This window comes from Stegodyphus dumicola, chromosome 2 (assembly GCF_044657685.1).
Source record: "Stegodyphus dumicola isolate Sdum_Otavi_A_Nest chromosome 2, ASM4465768v1".
Taxonomy (NCBI): domain Eukaryota; kingdom Metazoa; phylum Arthropoda; class Arachnida; order Araneae; family Eresidae; genus Stegodyphus; species Stegodyphus dumicola.
In genome coordinates, this window is record NC_140769.1 from 11,272,440 (window position 1) to 11,297,313 (window position 24,874).

The window sequence follows — 24,874 nt, forward strand, 5'->3', positions numbered from 1 at the left end:
TACCGTTATAGCCAGATGGCTGTGTTATTGATTGTTCCAGCGTCGTAGTTTTTCGACGACTGTAAACGTGTTTTTGGAGCTATCCTGAGTAATACTGGCTAATACATTGTGTCTTCATTCTTCATCAAGTGTTCTCGTCAATCACTCCAAATCCACGAACCCGTACAAACGCAACAATACAATTCGTATTTAAAATAAGTGAAATAAATAAATGGAAATCTTTAAATTGCTTTAAACTGATACGTGAAATAATGACAGTCTAGTTGTGTAAACACATTTTATTTTCGTAAATGCATCATTTAGTATTGAGTATAAGTTAGCATGAAAAATTAAGTCATAGTTGCTGAAGCCAGGAATTAAGAAATCCACCTGGAAACTGCAGAAGCTATATCATGAAGTATTTCGTCCTAAAATAAAAAGAGAATAGTTTCAGTAATTTTAGTAACCTTAATTAAATTTGTGAAAAAGTTATGAATAAAAAAATGGACCAAAAATAAAAAAGAAAAGAAGAGAAACATGTAAATGTGCATACTTTTCTTACAAAGTAAAAAAAATGCCCCCCTTCCTCAAAAAGAAAAGAAAAGAAACAGGTAACTGTGCATACTTTTCTTACAAAGTGAAAAAATGGACCCCCGTCCTCAAAACGAAAAAGGTAACTCTGCATACTTTTCTTACAAAGCAACAACTGCTTTAGGAGCTTAAATTACGCTGGAACCCATCGGAGCCCAGCTCCGGTACTTCTCAGTTTTCGAGATAAATTCAGCTAATTCGAGATAAATTAAGATAATTTCAGCCGGAGCGCATGGGAGTCCTAAATAAAAGGGCTCCGGAACTTTTTTCTTCCTTGTACGAACTAAGAAGGAAGTATAGTAATCGCGAAATACTTCAGGCATCACATTTCAACGAAAATATCCATCTTGACCGCTATCGAATGCAATTTAACGATATTTTTGCATCATGACATCTATACGTAAGAACAGAATAAAGGACCCTTTTCCCCCAAAAAAAATTATAAAACTGATTTAAAATGAATTCTGAAGAGAAATTTTCGTGGCATCTGTGCGTATGTACGTATATCGCATAACTCAAAAACGAGTAGCCTCAGAACTTTGAAATTTTGTATATAGGATTAGTATGTAGATGTGCACCTCGTATTTTGGTTGCAATCGGCAAATGTATATAAATATATGTATATATATCCACTCTGTTACTCGACTCAGTAATCTCAGTTTCTTTATTCTTATATATTTGTAAATTGGGTACTTACTGAGTCGAGTATCCACTCTGTTACTCGACTCAGTAATCTCAGTTTCTTTATTCTTATATATTTGTAAATTGGGTACTTTTTGCTTTCAAAATGATTGAATTATGTTGTTCTTATCTTCTGGTTAAGGTTTTTATGCCTTTAGTAAATCCGCATGCGATATTTTTAGAATTATTAACAATTTAAAAATGCTTTCAGCGCCACTAAGCCTGTTGCAATGGCGACAATGTTTCTTTACTTTTGAAACAGCAGAATAGTAGATTTGTTGCCAATCTAGAGAAAGTAAGCTTCGCAAAAACAAAGATAACGTCTTCTTTTATTATTGTGAATTAAATCATGCTTTATCCATTCTGGAATTTATTCGAGGAAATAAGTGTTTAAGATTTACTTCGTAATTTTCACTACAGATATTTTGAGTTTTTATCGCGAAGTAAAAATTTAATTAATTGAATAAGAAATACTGATTCGTCTGCGAAAATTTTTTCTTTTATTTTGTTTTGTTGTTGTTTGCTTAATTGTTTTATATATCATTTTAGATTTATTATAGTATTTGAATAGGATATGTGGCAACAATTATATAATTCTTAAGATGATATAAATTTTGTGCATTCTGAGTTAAAAAAATTCCGATGTGTACACCACATAAGTTCCTTGTACGGAGTATTAAATTATACGCAGTTTTTCCTGCATTTCGTTTAAATTTCTTGGATTGAATTAAATCTACTTCGCCGACAGCGCATAAACCACAATAGAATAAATGCGTTCTTTAAAACTCACCCTATTTGTTTACCATAGCGACACTCTGGCGCTAGGTTCACTAATATTTCGTTCATACGAGTATTATAACTCAGAATGCACAAAATTTATATCATTTAAAGAATTATCTAATCATTGCCATATGTTCTATTCAAATACTATAATAAATCTAGAAGGATGTACAAAATAAATTAAGCCAACAAAACAAAAAAGAAACAGTTTTTCACAGACGATTGAATATTTCTCATTCAATTAATTCAGGTCTCACTTCGCGTCAAGGCAAAAATGCATAAAAACTCAAAATATCTGTATTAAAAATTACGAAGTAAATCTTAAACACTTATTTCGTCGAAAAAATTCCAGAAAGGATTAAGCATGATTTAATTCGCAATAATAAATGAAGGCGTTATCTTTGTTGTTGCGAAGCTACGTTTCTCTAGATTGGCAACAAATCCACTACTCTGTTTTTTCAAATGTAAACAAGCAATGGCCGTCATCAAAAAAGTTATTAGGCTTAGCGGCACTTAAACAACTTTAAAATTGTTGATAATTCTAAAAATATTGCATACAGATTTACTATAGGCATAAAAACCTTAACCGGAAGATAAGAACAACATAATTCAATCATTTTTAAAGCAAAAAGTATACAATTTACAAACATATAAGAGTAAAGAAACTGAGATCACTGAGCCGGGTAACAGAGGGAATATATATATAAATATATTATTATAAGTAAGGTTGTAAGAAGAAACGAAAAGACCAATTTAGGTCGAAATTTTTCGCATTGTGCCGGAAAATTAAGGAAATTAGAAGATAAATTTTAGTAAGCTCGCGAAAAATTAGCAAAACTGTGGCTCCGAGAAAAATCCAACATAAGCATATTTAGTTGCTATGAAAAGTGTGAAAGAGGTTGGCGCGGCCGATTGCAACCAAAATACGAGGTGCACATCTACATGTTATAGTAGTCCTATATACAAAATTTCAACGTTCTGAGGCTACTCGTTTTTGAGTTATGCGAGATACGTACGTACGTACATACGTTCGTACAGACGCCACGAAAAATTCTCTTCAGAATTCATTTTAAAGCAGTTTTATAATTTTTTGGAGGAAAAAATTCTTTTATTCTGTCCTTATGTACAGATATCACCCAAAAACATCGTTAAATTGCATTCGAAAGCGGTCTAAATGGATATTTTCGTTGAAATATGCTGCCTGAAACTTTTCGCGATTACAATACTTCCTTTTTACTTCGTACAAGGAAATAAAGATGAATGAAATTTAACGCTGTTAAGCGACCCTAGAGCCAGAGTGTCGCTATGGTAAACAAATATAGTGAATTTCAAAGAGTGCATTTATTCTATTGTGGTTTATGCACTAATGACAAAATAAATTTAATTCAATCCAATAAGTTTAAATGAAATGCAAGAAAAAATGCGTATAATTTAATATTCCGTACAAGGAAGTCTTGTGGAGTACACATCAGATTTTTTATGTAAGTGAGCCACAATTTTAGTAGAAAACAAGCCTTAAAAATTAATTCTACTTTCAAGGCTTGAGAAACACAGGAAAGACAGGCCTGCATTCTGAATGCAGGCCTTCTTTTCCCTCGCACTTAAGCCTCGCACAGAGGTTCAGACTTTTAAGGAAAGAAAAGCCCACCAACCATATGTCAAAGACCAAAGACTTATTCTCCAGGATGTGCAATGAATTTATAAGAGAGGCTAAATTTTGTGTTTCTCAAAGTACTAAAAGTGATACCCTGGTTGTACACATTCCACGGTAGTGACTTCCTACTGCAGAGCTCCTGTAGTGTTTCTGAATGATGTAACCACAGTTTCACAGAGAAGTCTTACGTTTATTTTCTCGTTGTTACCGAATCGTATCTCAGACAAAATTTCTGCTCGACGGCTAGAATTATATCGACAGGGCATCGCGATCAGAAAGTCTTGAACTCTTACTTTTATAGATACAATGCATATGAAAGTCACACATAATCACATTATGCTCTTAAATTCACACATAATTATAGTATGCTAAATAAAAAGGTTTTTTTTCAAAGATGCACTTTTCCATTAAATTTTTTTCCATATTCTTATACTGTTTCTAGAATTCCCATTATTCTACCTAGTGGAGCCTTAATCGTTTTATTATTATTTTTTTTTAACTTGGTGAGCTGCAGAACGTGTTTTACTTGTCATCCATTGGAATAGTACATTATACGTATAATCAGGCTTAAACTCAGACGGAGATATGATGAGGTGCTTCTTAGCATCCAAGTGGAATTGTAATTCCAGACGATGCCCCAAATAAGACAAGGTTCGATATTTTTTTTTTCTATTTAACTATTTAAAATTAATTTAATAATTTATTAGATTTCTCTTTATCTCTTTACATTTCTCTTAATTTAAATTTAATTACTTTAATTTCTGTCTATTTTATTTACTTATTTTTTTTTCGTTCCTCACAGTTTTCCGTAGAAATCCGGCGCTTTTTGTTTTTTAATTTTAGAAATTAAGACCTGCCTTTAAGGAGAGAGTTTAAGGAATAATGGTTTATTCCGAACTCCCCTTTGTTTCTCAGTCATGACTTTTCTTCTGTTTCAATAAACTTCCTCTCACTTTACGCCACTAAATGGCGCCACAGGACAGTTAATTTTTCCACTTCTGCTTGTACCTGAAACGCTTCACTTTGTTCTCTTTACTGCGATTTAAATTAGGCAAAAACAGTAACCTTATTTCGACCTAGATTTTAAATAAATTTCTATCGATTTCGATCAGAGACAAGTCTCTCTTGTTCAGCAGTATAAAAATCCGCAAAGAAAGAGAAGCGATGACCGTATTTATGTAAAAATGTATGGGGGGCAAAAATATGATATATAAATACGCTCACCACTTCTTTCTTTGCAGATTTTTTTTTTTTTTTTTTGCTCCTGAAGAACAGACACTTGTGTCTCATCGCTCTCGAAATAGCTAGTAACTTAAAATCTACGCTAAAATAAGTTTCGCTGTTTTGCTTAATTTCAGGTTTTACGTTGGGGTGTTTCTCTTCCTGTTTTATTTTCTCTCTATTAAGTCTCAATCACATTATGTTTGCGCTGCGAGGGACTTGACTTTGAAAGGGACAATTCTCAGAACCCTCACATTTCCAGGAAACCTGCGTAGCTAGGTTATCATTTTTACTTAATACAAAGACTTGGAACGCCAAACAGTAATCGATTATCACTCAGATTGGGATCACGTGATCCTTCAGAAGCAGAACTTTCATCTGATTGGTTGTTCTCTACACGTGACAGAGCTCTAGCCGAAACATTTTCGGCGAAGTTTCAAAAACCAGTGTTACTAGCATCTCGTTTTTCAGAAAAGTCCCGTCTAGCCCAGACCATCGATAGGTGTGATAACCTCTTTAGGATATCTTTTCTCTTATCGAAACAGCCAGAATCTGAAAAGGACTTTTAGGTCGTATGAGATGGGATACAGCATAGGAGAAAGGGGGACTCAGACCTGCCTTTGCTCAGTGACAGCCTTACACAGTTAAACGCCCTAACCCCTAGAGGCTATCTAAGGAGGCATAACCCTCCGGTCAATTCAGGGGGACTGACATATTTCACATAATCTGGGTTATAAACACACAAGTCAAAGGTGGACGTCACACGCCTCCACCACAAAGAGAACAAAATCAGACATCGACCGCCCTCCATTGTTGACCAAGAGGAGCTAAACCCTCAAGGACAACCTTTGATATCAAACCATGTAGCGTCTCCACAACCAAGGAGCGATACCATATGGTCTCTGCCGAGCCTGAACCTACTACCGAATAAACTACGGTTTTGGACATTGTAAGACTGTTAATGTTTTCCCCAGAAGTCGGATCTGTCTAAATATTGGCCTAGTCAGAACACCGGGATTGCTCCCAGTCGACACCCGGAGGGATGAGAGGAGACAAAGGTTAAAAATAGCATTAAAAGGTCAGTTTACACCAAGGTCCGTACAGTGAAAAGGTTCGCGCATTCGGAAACTGAGGCATAGAGCGCATGCGTCAAGTCTCAACGTATGACGTCACAGGGCGACCAGATGAGGCCTACGTGATATACGAGTCTAAGGGAAACGCCAAGTCATTGCTTTCGAATGCTGAACTCCTGTGAAGTCGTCTGTCAGTGAGAACATTTTCTTCAAGGTTAGTAAAATTTCATACTTTTGTTTTATTTTAATGTTACGTAATATTCACTTCTGTTTTATACTATCAAATATTTTGTCTTCAGTACTAATTGTAAAATAACAAGCTTAAGTTCAGAGCTTGTTTATAGACGAATTTTGTATACCTATTTGTGCCAAAACAGCTTAAATTACAGAATAAAGATTACAAAAATGTGTATATATGTGAAATTCCAATTTTTTTCTTTTTTTAAAAAACAAAATATAAACATGTCTAGTATTTCCGCGCATTAGTTGTTAAAAATTATCAGTAAAGACATAAAGTAAGAAATTTACTTTTCACAAAGACCAAAAGGTGAAATTCGTAATTAATAAATTTCAAATAATTCTTTAAATGCAAAAAAGAATTTTAAAAAGTTTATAAAAAAGTATTTAAAAAATGGTTTTAAAAAATGTTTAAAAAGTTACATATATACATATTAATGTAATATAACATAGTTTTCTATATCAAAAGGTTAAAATATTTACTGAATATTTTTATATTATATTATGGAATGCTTACAGTGCAGAAAAACGATTCTGAAATTCTTTCTTTTGTTCAATTTTACTAGATGCCTGGAATGCGATGTGCCGTTGCTCTTTGCAACAACAGTTTAGAAAAAACTAAAAATTTATCTGAGCGCATAGTTTATCATAAATTTCCAAGTGATCCTACATTAAGAAGGAAGTGGAAAAATCTTTGCCGTCGAGAAGATAAATGGAATGCAAACTCTTCTAGGATATGTTCTGCCCATTTTACTGCGTATAAACTGAAAGAAGATCCAAATTGTATTTCGTCGTGGATACAACATCTGTCTCATGGAGGACTAATTCAACCCTCTGAAGAGTGGAAAACGCAGGTCCATAAAATGGAAGAACAATTTTTAATTTTCAACGGTTCCACTTTAAGAAAGGGAGAAAATATTATAAAGGACTTTGTCAAAACCCTTAAACAGCAGTTTTCCGACACAGATGAAAACTTACTTAAGTGCTTTGCTAGAATTCGAACTTTCATACGATTAAGGACTTCAAATCAAAAATTAGTTAATAAAAAATATTCGAAAGCACAAAAAAGAAGACTAAATTCAGTCGACGAAAACTGTGACATAACACGGAAAAGAAAAAATAAATTGAAGAAAATAATTTCGTAATATCAAAAAATTATTTCTTTAACTGAATATAAATCCAGCTATCTTTTGTTTTGTTATCTTAGGTGCGCTATTTTTTTAGCCTAACCATTGTAAGGAATACTTAAAATTTTTCTTCAAGCAAAGCTTAGCTGCGGAAAAAATGGTGTATCCAGCATATCTGTTGAAAGAAATATTTTTTATTAAACAGAACTGATCCAAATTACGTAACTAGACTAAATTTTAGATGCAAATACCTGGTTACTTTTGGAAAGAAAAATATATTTTGTATTACGTATTATCTGATATATATATATATTTTTTTTTAAACATTCATCTCATAATATTTGTATATATATATATAAATGCATATATCTTAGTGTAAAATATTATATGTATATATATAATACATCTTCATAATGTAAAATAAATAAATAAAAATATTTTTGATTCTGAAAAAGCGAATTGTGACAAAAAAATCTGCAACTACAAAAATCTATTTTGTTTTTTTTACAATAGCATTTGCGAAGTCATGTGCCAGTTCCTTATTCAGTATGATATTTGAATTAGCTTAGATTATGTTTAGAATTTAATAAATATAGCCACTAAACTTATGCAATTTACAGCACATAATTTGGGTTCTGAACTTAATTTGCCCTCGGTTTAAATTATTCAAAGTTTATTTTTATAAGATATCTTTATATACTGTCTTAAAAATTATACGCTCAAGTATAAAATATGTCAAAGAAATAAGAGTATGTACAATGCAAATTTATTTTTCAGGTTAGTGTTCATTCATTGATTTGCGTATTTATTCGATACGTTTAGTTTTAAATATATATTTCAAAAGTCGTATGTATGTCGATAAAAAATGTTTATTAGATATTTATACATGTTAAATTATAATTTAGTTAATATCCTTCTTTAACATTTTAATGTAAACACCTAGCAAATAAATAACAGTCAAATAAGCGCAAATTCGTTTCAAGCGCCTAACGTAGTTTCTACCCTCGTAGTATGAGAGAAAGCAACAGAGGTCTCCCTGTGACGTCACGATGTGGTTGACCATTCAACCCGTTTTTCCTCTTATGCGCGAACCTTTTCACTGTACGGACCTTGAGTTTACACCTGTCAGAGCGGCTCGTTACGATTACTTTGACAGTGTAAACGCTCACTTCGACGGAGTAGAAACGTAGGGGAGATGAGTCAGCGCTTCCGTTTCTACTTTGAACCTGTTGAAAATCTATCCGGGCATTTAGTCCGAGCAGCGTTCGCAGGGACGTCGTGATAGTGAGTTCTATAATGCCGAGATGTAAAGCGATAGCCAAACCATGGCACTTTTTAATGCATACGCATCTTATGAAGTGTTTTAGGGAACACTTCACTGCTTCATTAAGATGTTGCATACTTCTATAATTATGTGAGCTTATATTCGTTTTTCTACAAGCATCCTACATGATGATGCAATAAATATATGATATTATAAACTATAAAAATAAAAATGAAATTATGAAAAAAAAATAAATAGATCTGTTTTATTGTGGATATTTAAATTTCTTGCTTTGTATAAAAGCATTCTGGGCTATAATTCGTTAAAATTCAGCTTGGATGTGTACTGAAGGTGTATTAAGGCTTATACAAATTATGCTAGATGAATTCTAATCTTCTTAAACTATCCGTTTTAGCATTTTAAAAGTAAAATATAATCACTATATTTAACCATTATTAATTTTGTTGATATCACTTTGTGTGTTGTCCAGAAACACAATTTAAGTAGGATCCAAAAGTAAGAATTTGAGATAAATATCTTCCTGTTGGAACTATGTCATAATATACATATTCTTTTACCTGTGGTAATATATGTAATGCTCCTAAGTTTTTTTGCTACTTATTTATTTAAGATTTTCTGAATAATTAGGTAGATATTATACATTTTGCTTCTGCCGTTGCTTTGAATAAATATTTTATGTGTTAATTTTGCATTCTTCTCTAGAAATAACACAGTTCCAGTCAGAACTCTGCATAATTAATTACATGCACAGAGAGCTATTGATTCTGTGGATTCTGGATGAATAAATATATTCTCTCTATTAATAAATAATAAAACACATTATTACTTTTACATTATTTTGTAAATGATTAATTAGATGTAAATAAACAGTTGTATATAGTAGAAAAACTTCGTGAATTTGAATTTCAGTAACCACAGTTGACTAAATAACTTCTCTCAAACTGAGTTTCGTTTAAATTCTTCTATCTGATATGCAATAACGTTTTTGTAACTTTGGACATTCTCGTCCGAAATTCATTTAATAGTTCATTTGATACTCCTAATTCATCGCGGCAAGCTACCCAGTCACGTACCCATTTCCTTTTCTTCTCCTTTTCTTTTTCCTCTCGCAAGAGCAGAAATTAATTCGTTTGAAACTGCTTCCCAGACTTCAAGCACTGCAGCCAAAGAACATCTATGTATGTTCAATGCATATTCTTTCCTGCAGCTGCCACGTCGGTATCCATTTCGTAAACAAACGGAGGCGAGTTGTCAGTCCACTCTGATTGGTGTAAACAATCTATCAGAGTACAAGTCCGTTCACTCGGTTCGAAACGCACGGACGAGCGACTCGCTACGAGCGGCTCTGACAGATGTAAACTGGCCTTTAGAGGCTGTTCGCCACCCATACGAGTTAGCCGTTAGTGACGCTGACGATAACGAAGGGCTCGCGTTCGAATGCCGTAAAAGGCATAGATGTTTGTAACTGTATGTTTGTGCAGATGGGGGCACTCCAAACATAAAGGAGAGCCGAAAGGGATGAGAGGGAATAAAGACCCAAAATAACATTAAAGCCTATTCGCCACCCATACGAGTTAGCTGTTAGTGACGCTGACGATAAAGAACGGCTCGGGTTCGAATCCCGTAGGAGGCATAGATGTTTTGTCTGTGCGGATGGCGGCACTCAAAACATAATGGCGAGCCGAAAATCCTCCGAGTACTTTGGCATTAGGGGAAGAGGAGTGTCATCCTTCGGGATGCTCTCCTTTGAAACTGGGGTGGAGTTGGGCAAAGTCATTCTATAACATACATTGGTGCTCAAGGCTTGCAAGGTGCCAATGACAGAAGCAATCTTCTACTCCTCGCCATGATGAAATTCGTGGACTTATTTTGATTGCGTTAGACAAATGAGATTTGCTACGACTAAAAAAACTTGTTCAAACTAGGATTCTGAAAAGGAAGACACGTAATTTTGAAAGCACTTGCATATTTAGGGAAAATAGGAATTCTTTTTGTTCTAGGACAACCCCAAACAATATTCAGCAGAATGATATTGTCTGTATACCACAAGAAAAATCTCCGACGAAATGCCTATAGCTGTCTGTTGTCGTAAAAAGGGCCACTAACCTATTCCTTGTAAAGGTATCTTGATAAAATACGTTTCAATTTTGATTCACTTAAAGATGAAAGTTAAGGCACTCAAGCAGGAGTCCCCAAAATGATCCCCTGGAAGAAATTTTAAGGAGGTTCAATGATAATAAAGGGTCAATAGCCGAATATGCGCTGGCAATAGATCATCCATAATCAAGTTCCCATTGAAAAAATATTTGATGTGTACACCACATAATTTCTTTGTACGAAATATTAAATTATACGCATTTCTTACTGCATTTCATTTAAATTTATTCCCTCGAATTGCATAAGAGATAGATTTATCATTCATTTAATTCACTTCACGGCAAGATAAAAATACAATTGAAAGATACAGAAAAACATGAAACACCAAATACAGTTATAACAATTCAAAAAACAATTTTTACAACTAAAATTAGAGTTTCTGCTCAAAAATAAGCAATTCGGCCTGCAGTCAAGAAGACAAATTTTTCTGTGCACAAAACTAAGTTTCCTTTTGGTTTCGTGCCCACCAGCGGCCGAGCAGTAAAGACGCTAAACACTGGTAGTTCGGTCAGAGGTTCGAATCCCGCGAACGGGCTGGCTGCATGGGCGTTTTCGTGGTTTTCCCCATGTGTAACGTGTATACGAGCCAGTTTCCCTTAGAAAGTCCTCCACGAAGGGGTGTCTTCCTGTTTGCGCGGTTGTCAAAAACGTTCCTGTTTGCGCGAAATCATCAATCTTCATTACCCCTCTTCCCAAGGGGTTCCATAATGGGGGCCCGACTGGGCGTTGGCCTCTTCCGAAATGTAGGAAAGCAAAAAATTTTTAGAGTAAAAAAAATTTTTTCTTAAAGAAATAATCGAAAGATATTTACGAAGTCTGAGTCTTTGTATATCTTTGCATAAATGAAGTACTGTATTTAAAAGGGAAGAGATGTTCAAACTCTGCGATGATTTTGGCAATGAACTAAAAGATATTTTCCTAAAGTAAAAACAGTATTTTTCCGAAATTCTGCATAAAGGTGAATTATAATAAAATCTCAGAATATTTATTCGTTGCGAAAAGAGAGAAAGATGAGAATAAAATATACCTCGAATATCAAGGCAGCTTCTGAGACAGCTTTGTCCTAGCCAAAAGAAGCTTTTTTTTTTCCTAGCTGTAAATTGTCAAAGTCATAATTCAGAAATATAGCATCTGAATCTCGATTGAATGGACTTGCTTTACTTGTATTCATCGGAATATCCAAATACATTAATAGAAACCATTGATAAATTTATTAATTGTCAAAGGTAAATTTGTTAGTTTCAAAGATTTAATTCAGAAATTCCAGAAGCATAGCGCACGATTCAGCAGTGATTGTATATATTTATCATACTAATTTAAAATAATTAATTATGTGTATATACTTGTTAGTAATTATTGACAGTAAATATAAATAGTTAAAGAGTATATTTTAAATCATTTATTTTTATATATACACATCTGTATTCGTATATAATGGAACTGCTAATTATTATCAACTTATTTGATATTATTTCATTTTAAAATGCTCTTTTCCTAAATCTCCTATTCATTTAGCTTCTTTTTTTAAGAGAAACTGTACTTTGTGAGTCACTTTCAATTCCAAATGTAAATGCGATTCGCAATTTAATTTATTCGTATGGTGGCAATATTAAAAACTTCGGAAACACTGGTTCAACAGTTGTAACTGAAGATCAGCTCTTTAAGTAAAAATCAGCTTCTTTAAGGCAAATATCAAACGACTTTAGTTTACTTTGGCGATGGATATTTAAAAAGTGGAGAATTCAGTATTCGTCGAATATTGCGATATTCTGATAATCCCTTAAAATTCATGCTTTCGAAATCTCTGATAATCCCTTAAAATGCATGCTACAATTAGAAAATTTAATAAATTTGATTACAGTGTGACGTTATTGGGTTTAATCAATGCAGCAAACGTGAAAAATATACAGTACCCTCCACGAGTCTCGAACCCTGGACCTCTCGAATACACGCCCGAGTGTGCTTCCAATTAATCACGAAGGCATGCGGAAAGAAGGCAGAAAATGCTTTATAACTAAAATTATCAATTTTATCAATTAATCAAAGTTTTTTTTTTATACTAACTAGCTTTACATACCTGGTGTGTACCTTTAATAGGGCTTACTTGTACATTATGTAAACTTGTATTTTATGCCAATCGGTTCCCCTCCCCACACATGTTGATGTCAGCATTTATTCGTATTCCTTACATTTTACAGCAATAATTCATAAGTTTGTCTTATGGATATCTGAGGTATGAAGGAATATATGAAGAACACGTTTCCCCCCTCCCTTCGGGGCCGAATTTTGAAAACGTTTGCAATTCTTTTTTAGGTATTCATATTCCATACATTTTAAAGCAAGAATCTTATGTACATCTGTTTCTTCCTTATATGAAAAAACATAAAAACACGTTTTGCCCGCCGGATCTTAAAAAATCGCTTCTTAAATGACATCTTCGGTACAAAAGGAATATGCTCCTAAGTTTTGACATCTGTATCTCGAATAGCTTTGGGCGATGATCTGTAGATGAATAAATGAATAAATCAGGAATTCTTCCTTTATGTATAGATTTATAATAAAACATCTGAACAAATAAATATCTATACCAATTAAAAAGAAAACTATTTCAGAAAAACTAATAAAAGAAATTAATTTACATTCAGTAATGCGCACCAAGTTCGTAACGTGCTAAACGCGTGGCGTTTTAAAAAAATCGGCTTTGACCACGCCGAGCTCCTTGGAGTAAACACGCTGCGCGTGAATCTGCGCAAAAGATCAGGGAGGAATCAGGAGGAAACTAGCATCTGAGGGGCTAGACACTTGTATCCACAAAGAAACTGCCCAACTCTTCTTAATGACTCATCCTGACATCTCCTGAGGAACTATGGGAGGGGGACTGTACTCCCCGATTTCGCGCAAACAGGAATCGCGGAAACAGACCTAAATCCACGAAGGCATCCCTCCCTTTAGGCAGATAGCCCTCGTGTGCTTTGCCATAATTAAATACTCCAATCCAATCCATCCAATCCTTTTGGTTTCATTCGACAAAAAGGCAATGAAGGTGCAGAAACTGACTTAATTCACTCTGTTAAGTTTCAAATGTAAACAAATATGACTGCTATGGTAAAAAATATATGTACACATCAGGTGATACAATCATGATGACATATGGCTTCCTTGTACGGAATATTAAATTATACGTACTTTTCCCTGCACTTCTTTTAAGCTTATTTCCTCAGATTTCATTAGACATACATTTCTCATTCAATTAATTCAGTTCTTATTACGCAGCAAGCAAAAATACATAAAACTCAAATTATTTTCATTAAAAATTTAAAGATATAGAAAAACATAAAACACCAAATGCAGTTAAAACAATTTTTAAAAAATTTACAATTAAAATTACAGTTTCTACGCAAAAACAAGTAATTCGGCCAGCAGGCAAGAAGGCAAATTTTTCGTGGCGCAAAACTGAAAGTTTACTTTTGATCCCATTTGGCAAAAAGACACTGAAGGTGCAGAAAGACTTTCACTATTCTGCTAAGTTGCAAATGTAAGCAAATATGCTATGGTAAAAAATATTAGCCTTAGCCGCACTTAAACAACTTTTAAATTGTTGATTATTGTGCAACTATTGCAGACAGATTACCTAAAGGCACGAAAACCTTAACCTGAAGATAACAACATAATTCAATCATTTTTAAAGCAAAAAATATACAATTAACCAACATATAACTACATATAAAAATAATAATTAAAAAAAACTGAGCTCACTGAGCCGAGTAACAAAGCGGGTAAAAACCAAACAGAAGTAGTTTATCTCGATCTAAGTATTCATAAAGGAAATTAAACTTTTTGATAAACGAAAAGATTTAAATTTTTCTACTAATAAACTTATTAACTGGAATTCTAACATATCTAAAAAAGTTATTGCAAATATTATTTTTAACCAAATTAGTAGAATTAAAAAAGTTTACACTGAAAATGAAACACAAAAAGAAGAAATTCTAATTCTCACCAAATTTTAAAAGAAAATGAAATTCCTTTAAAATTTGTTAACAGTATATTAAACAAATATGGAGAAGTCTACACCCTATAATACTTTTTAAAAGTCTGAAATTTTTATCTGAAAGCTCCAAAAGAGAAGGATAAAGGAGGATGCTTTAAAGGGTATATAGTTTTTTTTCTTTTAATTACTATTCCATACTAACCCCGGCCTTACATATATTCAAAGTCGTCATGAGAAGCTCATGACGTGAAGACGTTTTACTTTTCTAATATAGTTTCTTTACTTTCTTTTTCAACTTTTTTCTGTACTTTTAAATTACAGAATTTAAAAACTAAAATTCAACTGTATAGATTTTTTTACTCATCTCTACCAAACAATTATTAAAACTATTTAATCACTTTTTGTGCAACGTTTTCAGTCTTCTTTAAGGATTAATTGATTTTAAAATTTAATTAAAGTTTTACGCTAAAAAATATTCTTTTTTCCCATTTTTGTTTTACAAGAGTCAGAATTTACTTAATTTTAGTAAATTCAATTAACATGCAATTTTTTTCTTTGACGAAATAAATTTTCTTTAAAAGTTTTTCTTTGGTTTTCAAAATTTCTTTCGTACAAGTTTTTAACCTTTTGAGCGACTACTTTCTCGCCAAGGTTTTTTAGTTTCGACAATAAAGCCAAAATGGCAAACCTGAGCATCACTTCTGTTTCACATCTCATACTTAAGAATGGTGTCTAATGAGAGTGCTCGAAGTTCTTAATTATTTCTTGTGTATTCTAATTAGGTTTTTTTCAGCAGTGTTTTATAAATTCATTCACATCCTTATTCATTGGATTATTTATTTAAATGTAAGCATTTTGATTTAAACTTCTTCACTGAAGTATTCTGTTTTTTCATTTTCGGTTTCAATTTTAATAAAAAAGAATTCTCTTTTTATAAAACATAATTCTCTTTTTCTAAGGTTTTTTCTAATTATTCTAATTAGAAATTATTTTGTTTTTTTTCGGGTGAACTATTATAATTAAAATACATTGAAATAGTTCATCAGCTAATTCTGGATACAGAAAAGCAAGGATTGATTTTTGTAGAAGAGAGAATTAATTGATTTCAATGTTCCTGCCCCCCCCCCGATGAAGTAGCATTGAAGTTGATCGAATTCCTCTTCTGTTTTTGTTAATTTTTCTTTAAATTTTATTAATTTTCTGAAATGGGATTTTGCTTGCTTAAATTGTTTTGGTTTTACCATTTTTAAATTCTTTGTTGCATTTACTTGAAATTTATTAATTATGAATTTGAATTTTTGGTCTTTGTGAAATATTAGTTCTAAATTTCTTACTTTATATCTTTAATGATAATTTTTTCTGCAGCTTAATGAGCGAAAATACTAGGCATGTTTATATTTGGTTTTCAAATGAATTGTTTTGTAATATATATATAAATTTATTTACTGAAGTAAAATCATGAAAAATAGAAATGCAAACTTTTAATATGAAAATTAATAAACCAAGTAATTATCGACATTGATCGACTCGTTTTAGAGTTATGAGAGATACATACATAAGTACACACGCACATACAGACTTCACGAGAAAATCTCTTCTAATCCATTTTAAATCAGTTTTATAATTCATTTGGGGAAAAATAGTTCTTTATTCTGTCCTTAGGTACAGATGTCACTCAAAAACATCGTTAAATAACGGACAAAATGGATATTTTCGTTCAAATATGATACCCGGAATTTTTGGTGATTACAATACTTCCTTTACTTTGTACAAAGATGTAAGATTTCGTAGATTCCTTCTAAAATTGTTCCTCATTTTGCTAAAACTACTCAAATTCTTAATTATTCAACAAGCGATAAGCTGCAAAGAAATCTACATTTCACTACATCATTTCTACATTATGTGGTACATAAGAAATACAGATAGGAAATGAAGAATCATAACATACCCAATTTTCGGACTTCGTATCTGAAATGGTCTTTAACCAATCTCCTACTTGCTTCTTTATGAATTCACATACTTTTGCACTGGCTCGCATAAGTAAGTTCTTGATGAAGGTGAAAAATTTTAAAATCTTAAGCCAAAAGTCACCACCTCTTCCCACAACATCATAAAGAATATCCAAAAACTCCCTTTCAGTTATTTTCTCTGGTTCCACCTGAAAAATATACGTATGTTAATTATTAAAGAAATGGGTACTATTCGGTTTCGAGGGCCGTAAAAAATCACTAAATTACCGTTGATGCCATTGCTGCCAAAAATAATTGCGGAAAGAAAGGAAGTATAATAGTAAATAACTATCTAAGATTGATGTTTTAATTTAGATGGAAGGTTAATTTCATATAATACTTTTTTATTATTATAATTTATATAAAAATTGCTAAACCTAATGGATGTCTGCATCGCCATTTCGCTACCGACCTATCGCTAAAGAATAATTTTATCTCGTTGGTTGTTCAAACGTAATTTTCTATAATGAATGACGCCTTTTCTTTGAAAATATTCTCGGTAAAGTGCCGAATCGCTCACTTATTTGTTTGCCGCTTTTTACAAGGGTAAAAACAATTGGATTTTTGTCAAATTTCTTTCACTTTTTAAGGCGAAAATAGGTCGATGCGTACATAGATAAAGTCAAGGGTGTGCGCAGTGCTTTTTTTTTTTTTTTTTTTGGAAATTCTAGGATTTTTTTTTTTTTTTTTTTTTTTTAAAGTGAAAATAGATTGATGTGCACATGGATACCGAGTATGTGCAATTCTTAAAAATGCACCAAGCAGCGAGTGATTCTGCACTTTACCCAAAATTCTATTGCCGACTTTTCGTGATGGGCAATTCCCAAATTGTTAAATCCTTAGGATATCAAAAAAGGATTTAAAAATTAAACTAGTATTTCAATGGCGTCTTAAGAAATATAGAACTATATAAACTTACGCAATCTGAAATCAACGCGTACGCTAGATTTGGCGCTTTTGCGCATACATTTTCGCAGCAATTTTTTTACGGCCCTCAAAACAGAATAGTACCAAGAAAGGATTATATAGGAACCAAAGGCCCACCAGCGGCCGAGCGGTAAAGTCGCTGAACACTGGTAGTTCGGTCCGAGGTTCGAATCCCACGAACGGGCTGGCTGCATGGGCGTTTTCGTGGTTTTCCCCATGTGTAACGTGTATACGAGCCAGTTTCCCTTAGAAAGTCCTCCACGAAGGCATCCCTCCTCTTAGGCAGATAGCCCTCGAGGCTTTGCCATAATCACACACACACATTATATAGGAACCAAACTTTAAAATCGAACACTTATATCAGATATTCGATAAAAATAAGACACATACTGACAGAAACTATGAAACGTGTTTTACATAAATTTCTTAGTTAAATTAATTACTACATGATTTTCATGTTATAAAAAAAATGGAAAAAAAAAAACTTAAAAACTTAAAATGGTACTGGCATGGTTTGGTTTTTATGGCAAAGCACTCGAGGACTATGTGCCTAAAGGGAGGAATGCCTTTGGGGAGGACTTTCTGAGAGAACTGCTAGTATAGGCGTTACTCATGGGGAAAACCACGAAAGCTTCCATGCAGACAGCCCGTTCGCAGGATTCGAACCTCGCACCGAACTATCAGTGTTCAGCGACAGTAATGGCACTGGATACAACTTAATAACAATCATTGCCACCAAGGACGGATCATTGTTGTCAGGAATTCGGGAAATTTTCTAAGATACCGAAGGCCCGAGACTCAAACTCGAGTTTCCAAAACAGCCTTAACAATTTTGTTCCAATTTCGGCTTTAGAGGAGAGGATTCGCTAATTTTATTCCCAATTCAGTCAAATAGAGAAATATTTCCTCATTTCATTTGCAAAAACGTGTGGGTTTTTACACCTCCCTCTATGAATAAAAGAACGTAAAGTCTGTGCTTTGGACGGCTTAACCCATTTTTATCGTGATTTATCTTGTTGGGATATAATTATGCTATCGTCTCTCTAAAATCCTAACCATAAATAATATTTGGTCGTAATTTTGAAGCTATAAAATAACTTGGTTTAATTTCAGCTTTTCCAAAGTTAAGATGTTCCGAATTAAATTAAGTAACAATTTTCAAAATTGAAATTAAATTATTAAGGCTATTCTGGGAAACGCTCCATTTGGGACATCACCCTATAGCAAGGCTTCGTCACCTGACATGGATGGTTTAGAAATGTATGAAAATACCAGGTTCGAATCCCGCAGAAAGCATGGATGTTTGTAAATGTATAGTGTCTTTGCGACATGGGGGCAATCTAAATATGCGGCGAGCCGAAAGTCCTTTCGAGAGGTGGACCCTTTCCCCTGGGGTGGTATCCATCAAAACTAGGGGCGGAACTGAGCGAAGTCGTATTATCACCATAGAGCTGTAATGGTCAGGTCTATGATTATCACCTGTATGGTGCTCAAGGCTCTTACCAACGACAAGCGAAACTTGCTGTTCTTGCCACGATAAATCTCGTGGGCTTGTTCTCACGTTACTGTGAGACAAGTGAGTCACAACAATACAGATGATACAAAACTCGCATAAAAAGTATGGCATCTGTTATAACGACAAGCAGTTAAACAGCACAGTATTACATATGTCAGCTGATGGTATATAATTTTAATGGTCGCATAGTCACTTAGTCCAAAATATCATTTCGAATATTTGCCTTTCGGCCGATAACATATCTCGCTCATAATTAGCCAAATTTGGGCATCAGGGAGCCCAAATTTGGAATTTAGAATTTGTTTTATAATCTGTTTCATATTTTGTAAAGCATTTATGAGTTTTTGATTAAGTTTGTGTAAAGCAATAATGGCATCTACCCATAAATTAAACAAGATTCGTGGCTGGCGCCATCTATTGACTAAAGCCCATCGCGAATTTTAAGCAACTTGAGGTTGCCAGGGAAAATAATTGTTTCTCTAGCCGTAGCGAAGCACGAGACGCTGTTCTAGTCGAAAATATTCTATCATGCGCTAGAAAAACTCGCGAATTATTTTCGAGTATACTCGTTTAGGCGCAATAATTGTATATTTTAAGGCGTTAATTATTGGCCCAAAGGGGCAATTTACCCAGAAGGCCTATTAATTTCGTTTTGGCATTTTGCATTGGTTCACTATAAACGGCGTTTCACTTTTCAAATTGTTGTCATCAAATATTGGAGCCCTGCATTATATTTTAAGAAATGAAATAATGAAGAACCTGCATGAACGTATGTATGTTTTTCGCACAGTGAAAAAACAACGGTTCCTAGTCAAATTCTGAATACGTCATACTTTGTAAAACTTTAGCGAATTTTTGATTAACAAACTCAACGATTTCAAAGCGAGTAACAACAATGCACGGTAAAAAAATAACATTTTTATCTCCAGCGCACGAGACTGTGTATCGGAAGCCCTAAACATATGCTCTTTTTAAATTATTTTGTGATATTGCTGTTGAATTGAATTTTATGGTTTAGGTGCTAAGAACATGATATTTGATAAATAAAGGTTATAAGGTATTTCTCCCGCCTTCTGAACGAGCCTTCGTGGTGTAGTGGTCTGCACGCTCAGCGCGTAATTGAAAGGTCCGCGGTTCGATTGCCGGCGAGGGCATTGCTAATTTTTCATCTTTCCTGCTTCCAAAAAATACCTAATGTCTCTACAAGGTCTTAACGTCTCTAACATAACCGTTGAAAAAATGCCCCTTTGGAAGTATTTTAAAATCTAAAAAGCTTTCAGATAAATTATTTATTTATTTATTTGTATTTATGCCCTTATTTTTAGAATTTCAAATAAGCGATTTCGGCTGTCCTCGAGAAAAAAGTGGCATAATTTAAAATTTAGGCTCCGTTAAAGTTTTTTAGAACATGCACTTCAAGGTCATTCTGGCTTGCTTTGTAACTATGGTAACGACTGTTGCGGAAGATAATGGAGTTCTCTGATTTGCTAAAATCTCCTGATCTCCTCTGCGCAGTGATGACGACATACGCTACAGTTGTAAACAACGGGTGGTTCAACAGCTACCATCTTGAAGTATCTATTTTAAAATAACAAAGTAAAAACATGCAACCGACTGACTTTCGGAGCTGAATTATTTATACGATGTTTTCCTTCGTTCTAAATATACTCCTCGCTCAGTTCTTAAAATTTTATAAAATACTATATCTTACGAATACTGAATATAAGAAGTAAACCTCATTGGCAATTCTTTTGATTTCCCGTCCAAGTTCAGTATCTTCAAATTTTTCAGACAATTCACGAATTCTTTCTCCCATTTTCATGGCATCTGACTTTCTCCTACTTTCATGAGACCTAATGAACAGAAATAAATAATATTAATTAACACTTAAGTGAAAATTGCATTAAATTTTTTCCCTCCTACCGTATGAAACAATGAGTGGGAATGACATTTGTTGCGAGATACAGGATCGCTGATGTTTTATTAAATAATAAATCCAGGTAAGCAGAAGAAATGAACAATTTATTAGGAAAATATGCACAATAAATAGCACACACAGCCCAATAATAGTTGGAAATAACTCAGAGAAAGTGTGGATATATAGCAGTTCCTCCTTAGCACACGAAATGTATCGTAAAGTTCCTCAAATCACTCAGGATAAACCTTAACCTAACCGCTAAGTCTCACAAATTGATTCGCAACTGCTTAACAACTGAGTTCTCCTACTCGTATTAATATCCTGCAACATGGACTCTGGAAACTTCTGGAAGAATGAGTGGTAGAGCTTTAAAGCTGTGTTTATGTAAATTTCCCAGGAAATCGCCAAGTTGACAAGAAATGGCTGCCAAACGAGAAACGAAATGGCCTATATCTCGCCTTCTAATTCAGCTGTTTTTACTTTTTATTTTAATTGAGCTGCTGTATTGTTTATGTATTTATTGAACAAATTCCAAAGCCGTTATCCTCGGAATCAAAGGATCTATAATTCAAACAAATGAACAAACAACAAATAAACACTTTAGTACAAAACATATTGCCAGAAAACGACATATATAGCGATATACAAACGACCTTTAGCAACATATACATCGACATATAAACGACATTTAAAGACATATATATATCGATATATGAACGACATTTTCTGGTATGCATGGTGTTTCGAAAAGGATAACATGACTAACATATTTTGAAAATGTCCATGATTCCATACAAAGAGATGAATCAAATCAAGTAGGCTATGACGATGTTGACCAAGCAACGCTTTTAAGTTTATTTCTATTTACTTTATTATTTAAAGCTCAGTTTAAGCGTATAACTCTGATCTCAAACTGACCGATGGACTAGGATGTTGAGATATTCTCTAGATTGTTGCTTTGGCATTTAATTGAGTAATTTATGTGGAACCATTAAAAGGTAGACCTAGCTTTAAAATTCTTAAAATGCAATGTTCTTTAAAAGGTGTGGCTAGAATTGACTGATCGTGCCTGATTACCTCACATTTATATGATTTCTTAAGAGGAAGGGTAAGCACTTTTCTAAACTTCCATGTAAATCGCCTCTAGGACTTCGAAAACACTTTTCCCAGCAAATTTCAGAATGTCGCCAAATTGGCAAGAAATCACCAGTTTTCTCCAAGGCTTGGTAGTCCACAGATCTGAAGCCCACACATATCAATGATTCTACTTCAACTGTCCTTTCAATTTAAACGTTAATCGGTAAAGAGTTATGCAATCTACAACATAATACATAAAATAAATATGTATAAACCCAATAAACGCCACAAATTCAATTAAACAAAAATGCACTAAAATTGAACACAAAAATGCATTAAATAAATAATTTTTTAAAAAAAGTCCTAGAAATACACAGCAAGACAGAACATATACAAGCAATCTAAAATATTTAAGATTTAAAGCAGAACAATACTATGAATGAGCTTCACTTCTTCACCGTTTTTTTTTTTTTTTTTTTTTCAATTGTGTTTGACAGATTAATCTGAAATGTGAAAATCCTTAAGTTTTATACATCAAAAAGAGAGAGAAGGCTATATCGCACTATTCTGCATATTTTATATTATTTGTTAAACAAAAGTCATGCTATAAAATTATTTTAAAGTAATATTAAGCAAATACACATCATTTGATGTTGGCCTACCAGCGGCTGAGCGGTAAAGTCGCTGAACACTGGTAGTTCGGTCCGAGGTTCGAATCCCGCGAACGGGCTGGCTGCATGGGCGTTTTCGTGGTTTTCCCCATGTGTAACGTGTATACTAGCCAGTTTCCCTTAGAAAGTCCTCCACGAAAGGCATCCCTCCCCTTAGGCAGATAGCCCTAGTGTGCTTTGCCATAATTAAATACACCACCACACCACATTTGATGTTGACAGTATTTTACTATTCATATCATATTTAAATATTAATAGTATAGATTATATAGAAACAAGTATCACATTTAAGACAGCCCTCGCTATTATCTTGGCATATATTTGTGGGCTTTTGCCTTTTTTTTATAAACTTTTACTTAGTTCAGTCGTGGTGTTTCACTGGCAGTGTAATTTGATCATCGATGTTAACCTATTTCTGATAAGCTGTCGAGTTCAAGTTTTACCGATTGTTTGCACATTGTTTGCCGATGGCAATGCAATAAGGTGAAGAGATTCTTTTAACATTCTATTCGAATTTTATGCATATGTAAATAGTTATAGTGAATTTTATGTAAAATTGTAGTATCGTTTGCATAATGTAATAGAATACTCGAAAAACGAAGTTTTACCGAAAAAATAGGATTACAAGTGCAAGTCTATTTTAACAGAGGTAAATGGGTTTTTTGCTAACTGGCGAGAAAGCCGCATGGCTTTTGGTGATTAGTTTTTATCGGCAGATTTGGTGAGAAATCGCCAAAAGTCTTGTAATTGATCCCTATATGTAATGGTAACTGTATCCGGCTCTTGTATATAACTTTCTTTATCCGGCTCTTGTATATAACTTTCTTTATCCGGCTCTTGTTCATAACTTTAACCATATATGCCTTTTAATAATTTCGAGAAGTGAAAGGTACTAGAGATTTCTCAGCGGCCAGGGGAAAACTATATAAGTTCGTAGAGAGCATCAATTCAGTTTTTTTGCGCCAAACCTCATCTCGCTGTAGATAAACTTGAAAGCGCAGTAAATATCATAGCACACTATTATGATTCATGGAAATTAAAAGTAAATCCCTCAAAGAGCCAAATTCTCCTTTTCAGACGCCATCGGAAGTTCACTCCTGTGAATGTAAATATAAAAATTAATGATCAAGCCCTAGCAATTGTTTCAAGTATCTAGGAGTGGTCTTCGACTCACAGCTGTTACTCAAAGAACACACGGAGTATGCCTTGCGCAAAGCCACCGCTGCTAAAATGTCTCTTTACCCTTTAATATGAAGAAATGCTAAATTAAATATCAGTCTCGAGAAGAAGATCTATACCAGCTTAATAAGACCCAGCCTACTTTATGCAGTGCCTATCTGGGCTACTGTGTACAAGACTTATAGACACAAACTACAGGTCTTTCAGAACAAAATACTCAAACAAATTGTTGAATCCCCATGGTTTGTACGTAACCTGCAGATACATAAATAACTAAAAATAAGACCCATAGCTGATCAAATTTTCACCACGAGCCACAATTTCTATGCTAAAATAGAACTTTCTCAATACGAACATATCCGTAATCTGATAAATTATGATCCTACTATAGAAATTACAGCAAAGCGCTGCTAAAATGTCTCTTTACCCTTTAATAAGAAGAAATGCTAAATTAAATATCAGTCTCGAGAAGATCTATACCAGCTTAATAAGACCCGCTGCTACTGAATTAAGAACTGAATTGAAATCGAAATCGAAATTGAGTCAATGGCTAGGCGGCAATTAGTAGCCAACCGCAAATAGAGGCATCTTCCATAACAGCAAATGGTGAAATGTGTATATATTGTACATAGTACTATTATCTTTATGTAATCTTCATTGTGTCATTTTACCAGTGTCTTTGAAACTTATGGACATGATCCGTGTACCTGGATCTTCAAAGCACTGATCTTATATTTGTCATTTTCGTAATCTTCTTATTGTTATATCAGAAACTTTGTAATATTGTGGACTTACGGACAT

General features: G+C 33.7%; 1 protein-coding gene across 1 annotated transcript in view; it reads right to left on the minus strand.

The window, feature by feature from the left end:
- Positions 1-272: 272 nt before the first annotated feature.
- LOC118202351 (uncharacterized) overlaps positions 273-24,874 on the minus strand; it is a 40,594-nt gene continuing 15,992 nt past the window's right edge. The window contains exons 3-5 of the mRNA XM_035374510.2: positions 20,964-21,081; positions 16,725-16,934; positions 273-407 (exon numbers count right to left, since the gene is read on the minus strand). Of these exons, the coding sequence (XP_035230401.1) occupies positions 357-407; positions 16,725-16,934; positions 20,964-21,081 (379 nt within the window). The 3' untranslated portion in view covers positions 273-356. The remainder of the gene's footprint in view (positions 408-16,724; positions 16,935-20,963; positions 21,082-24,874) is intronic.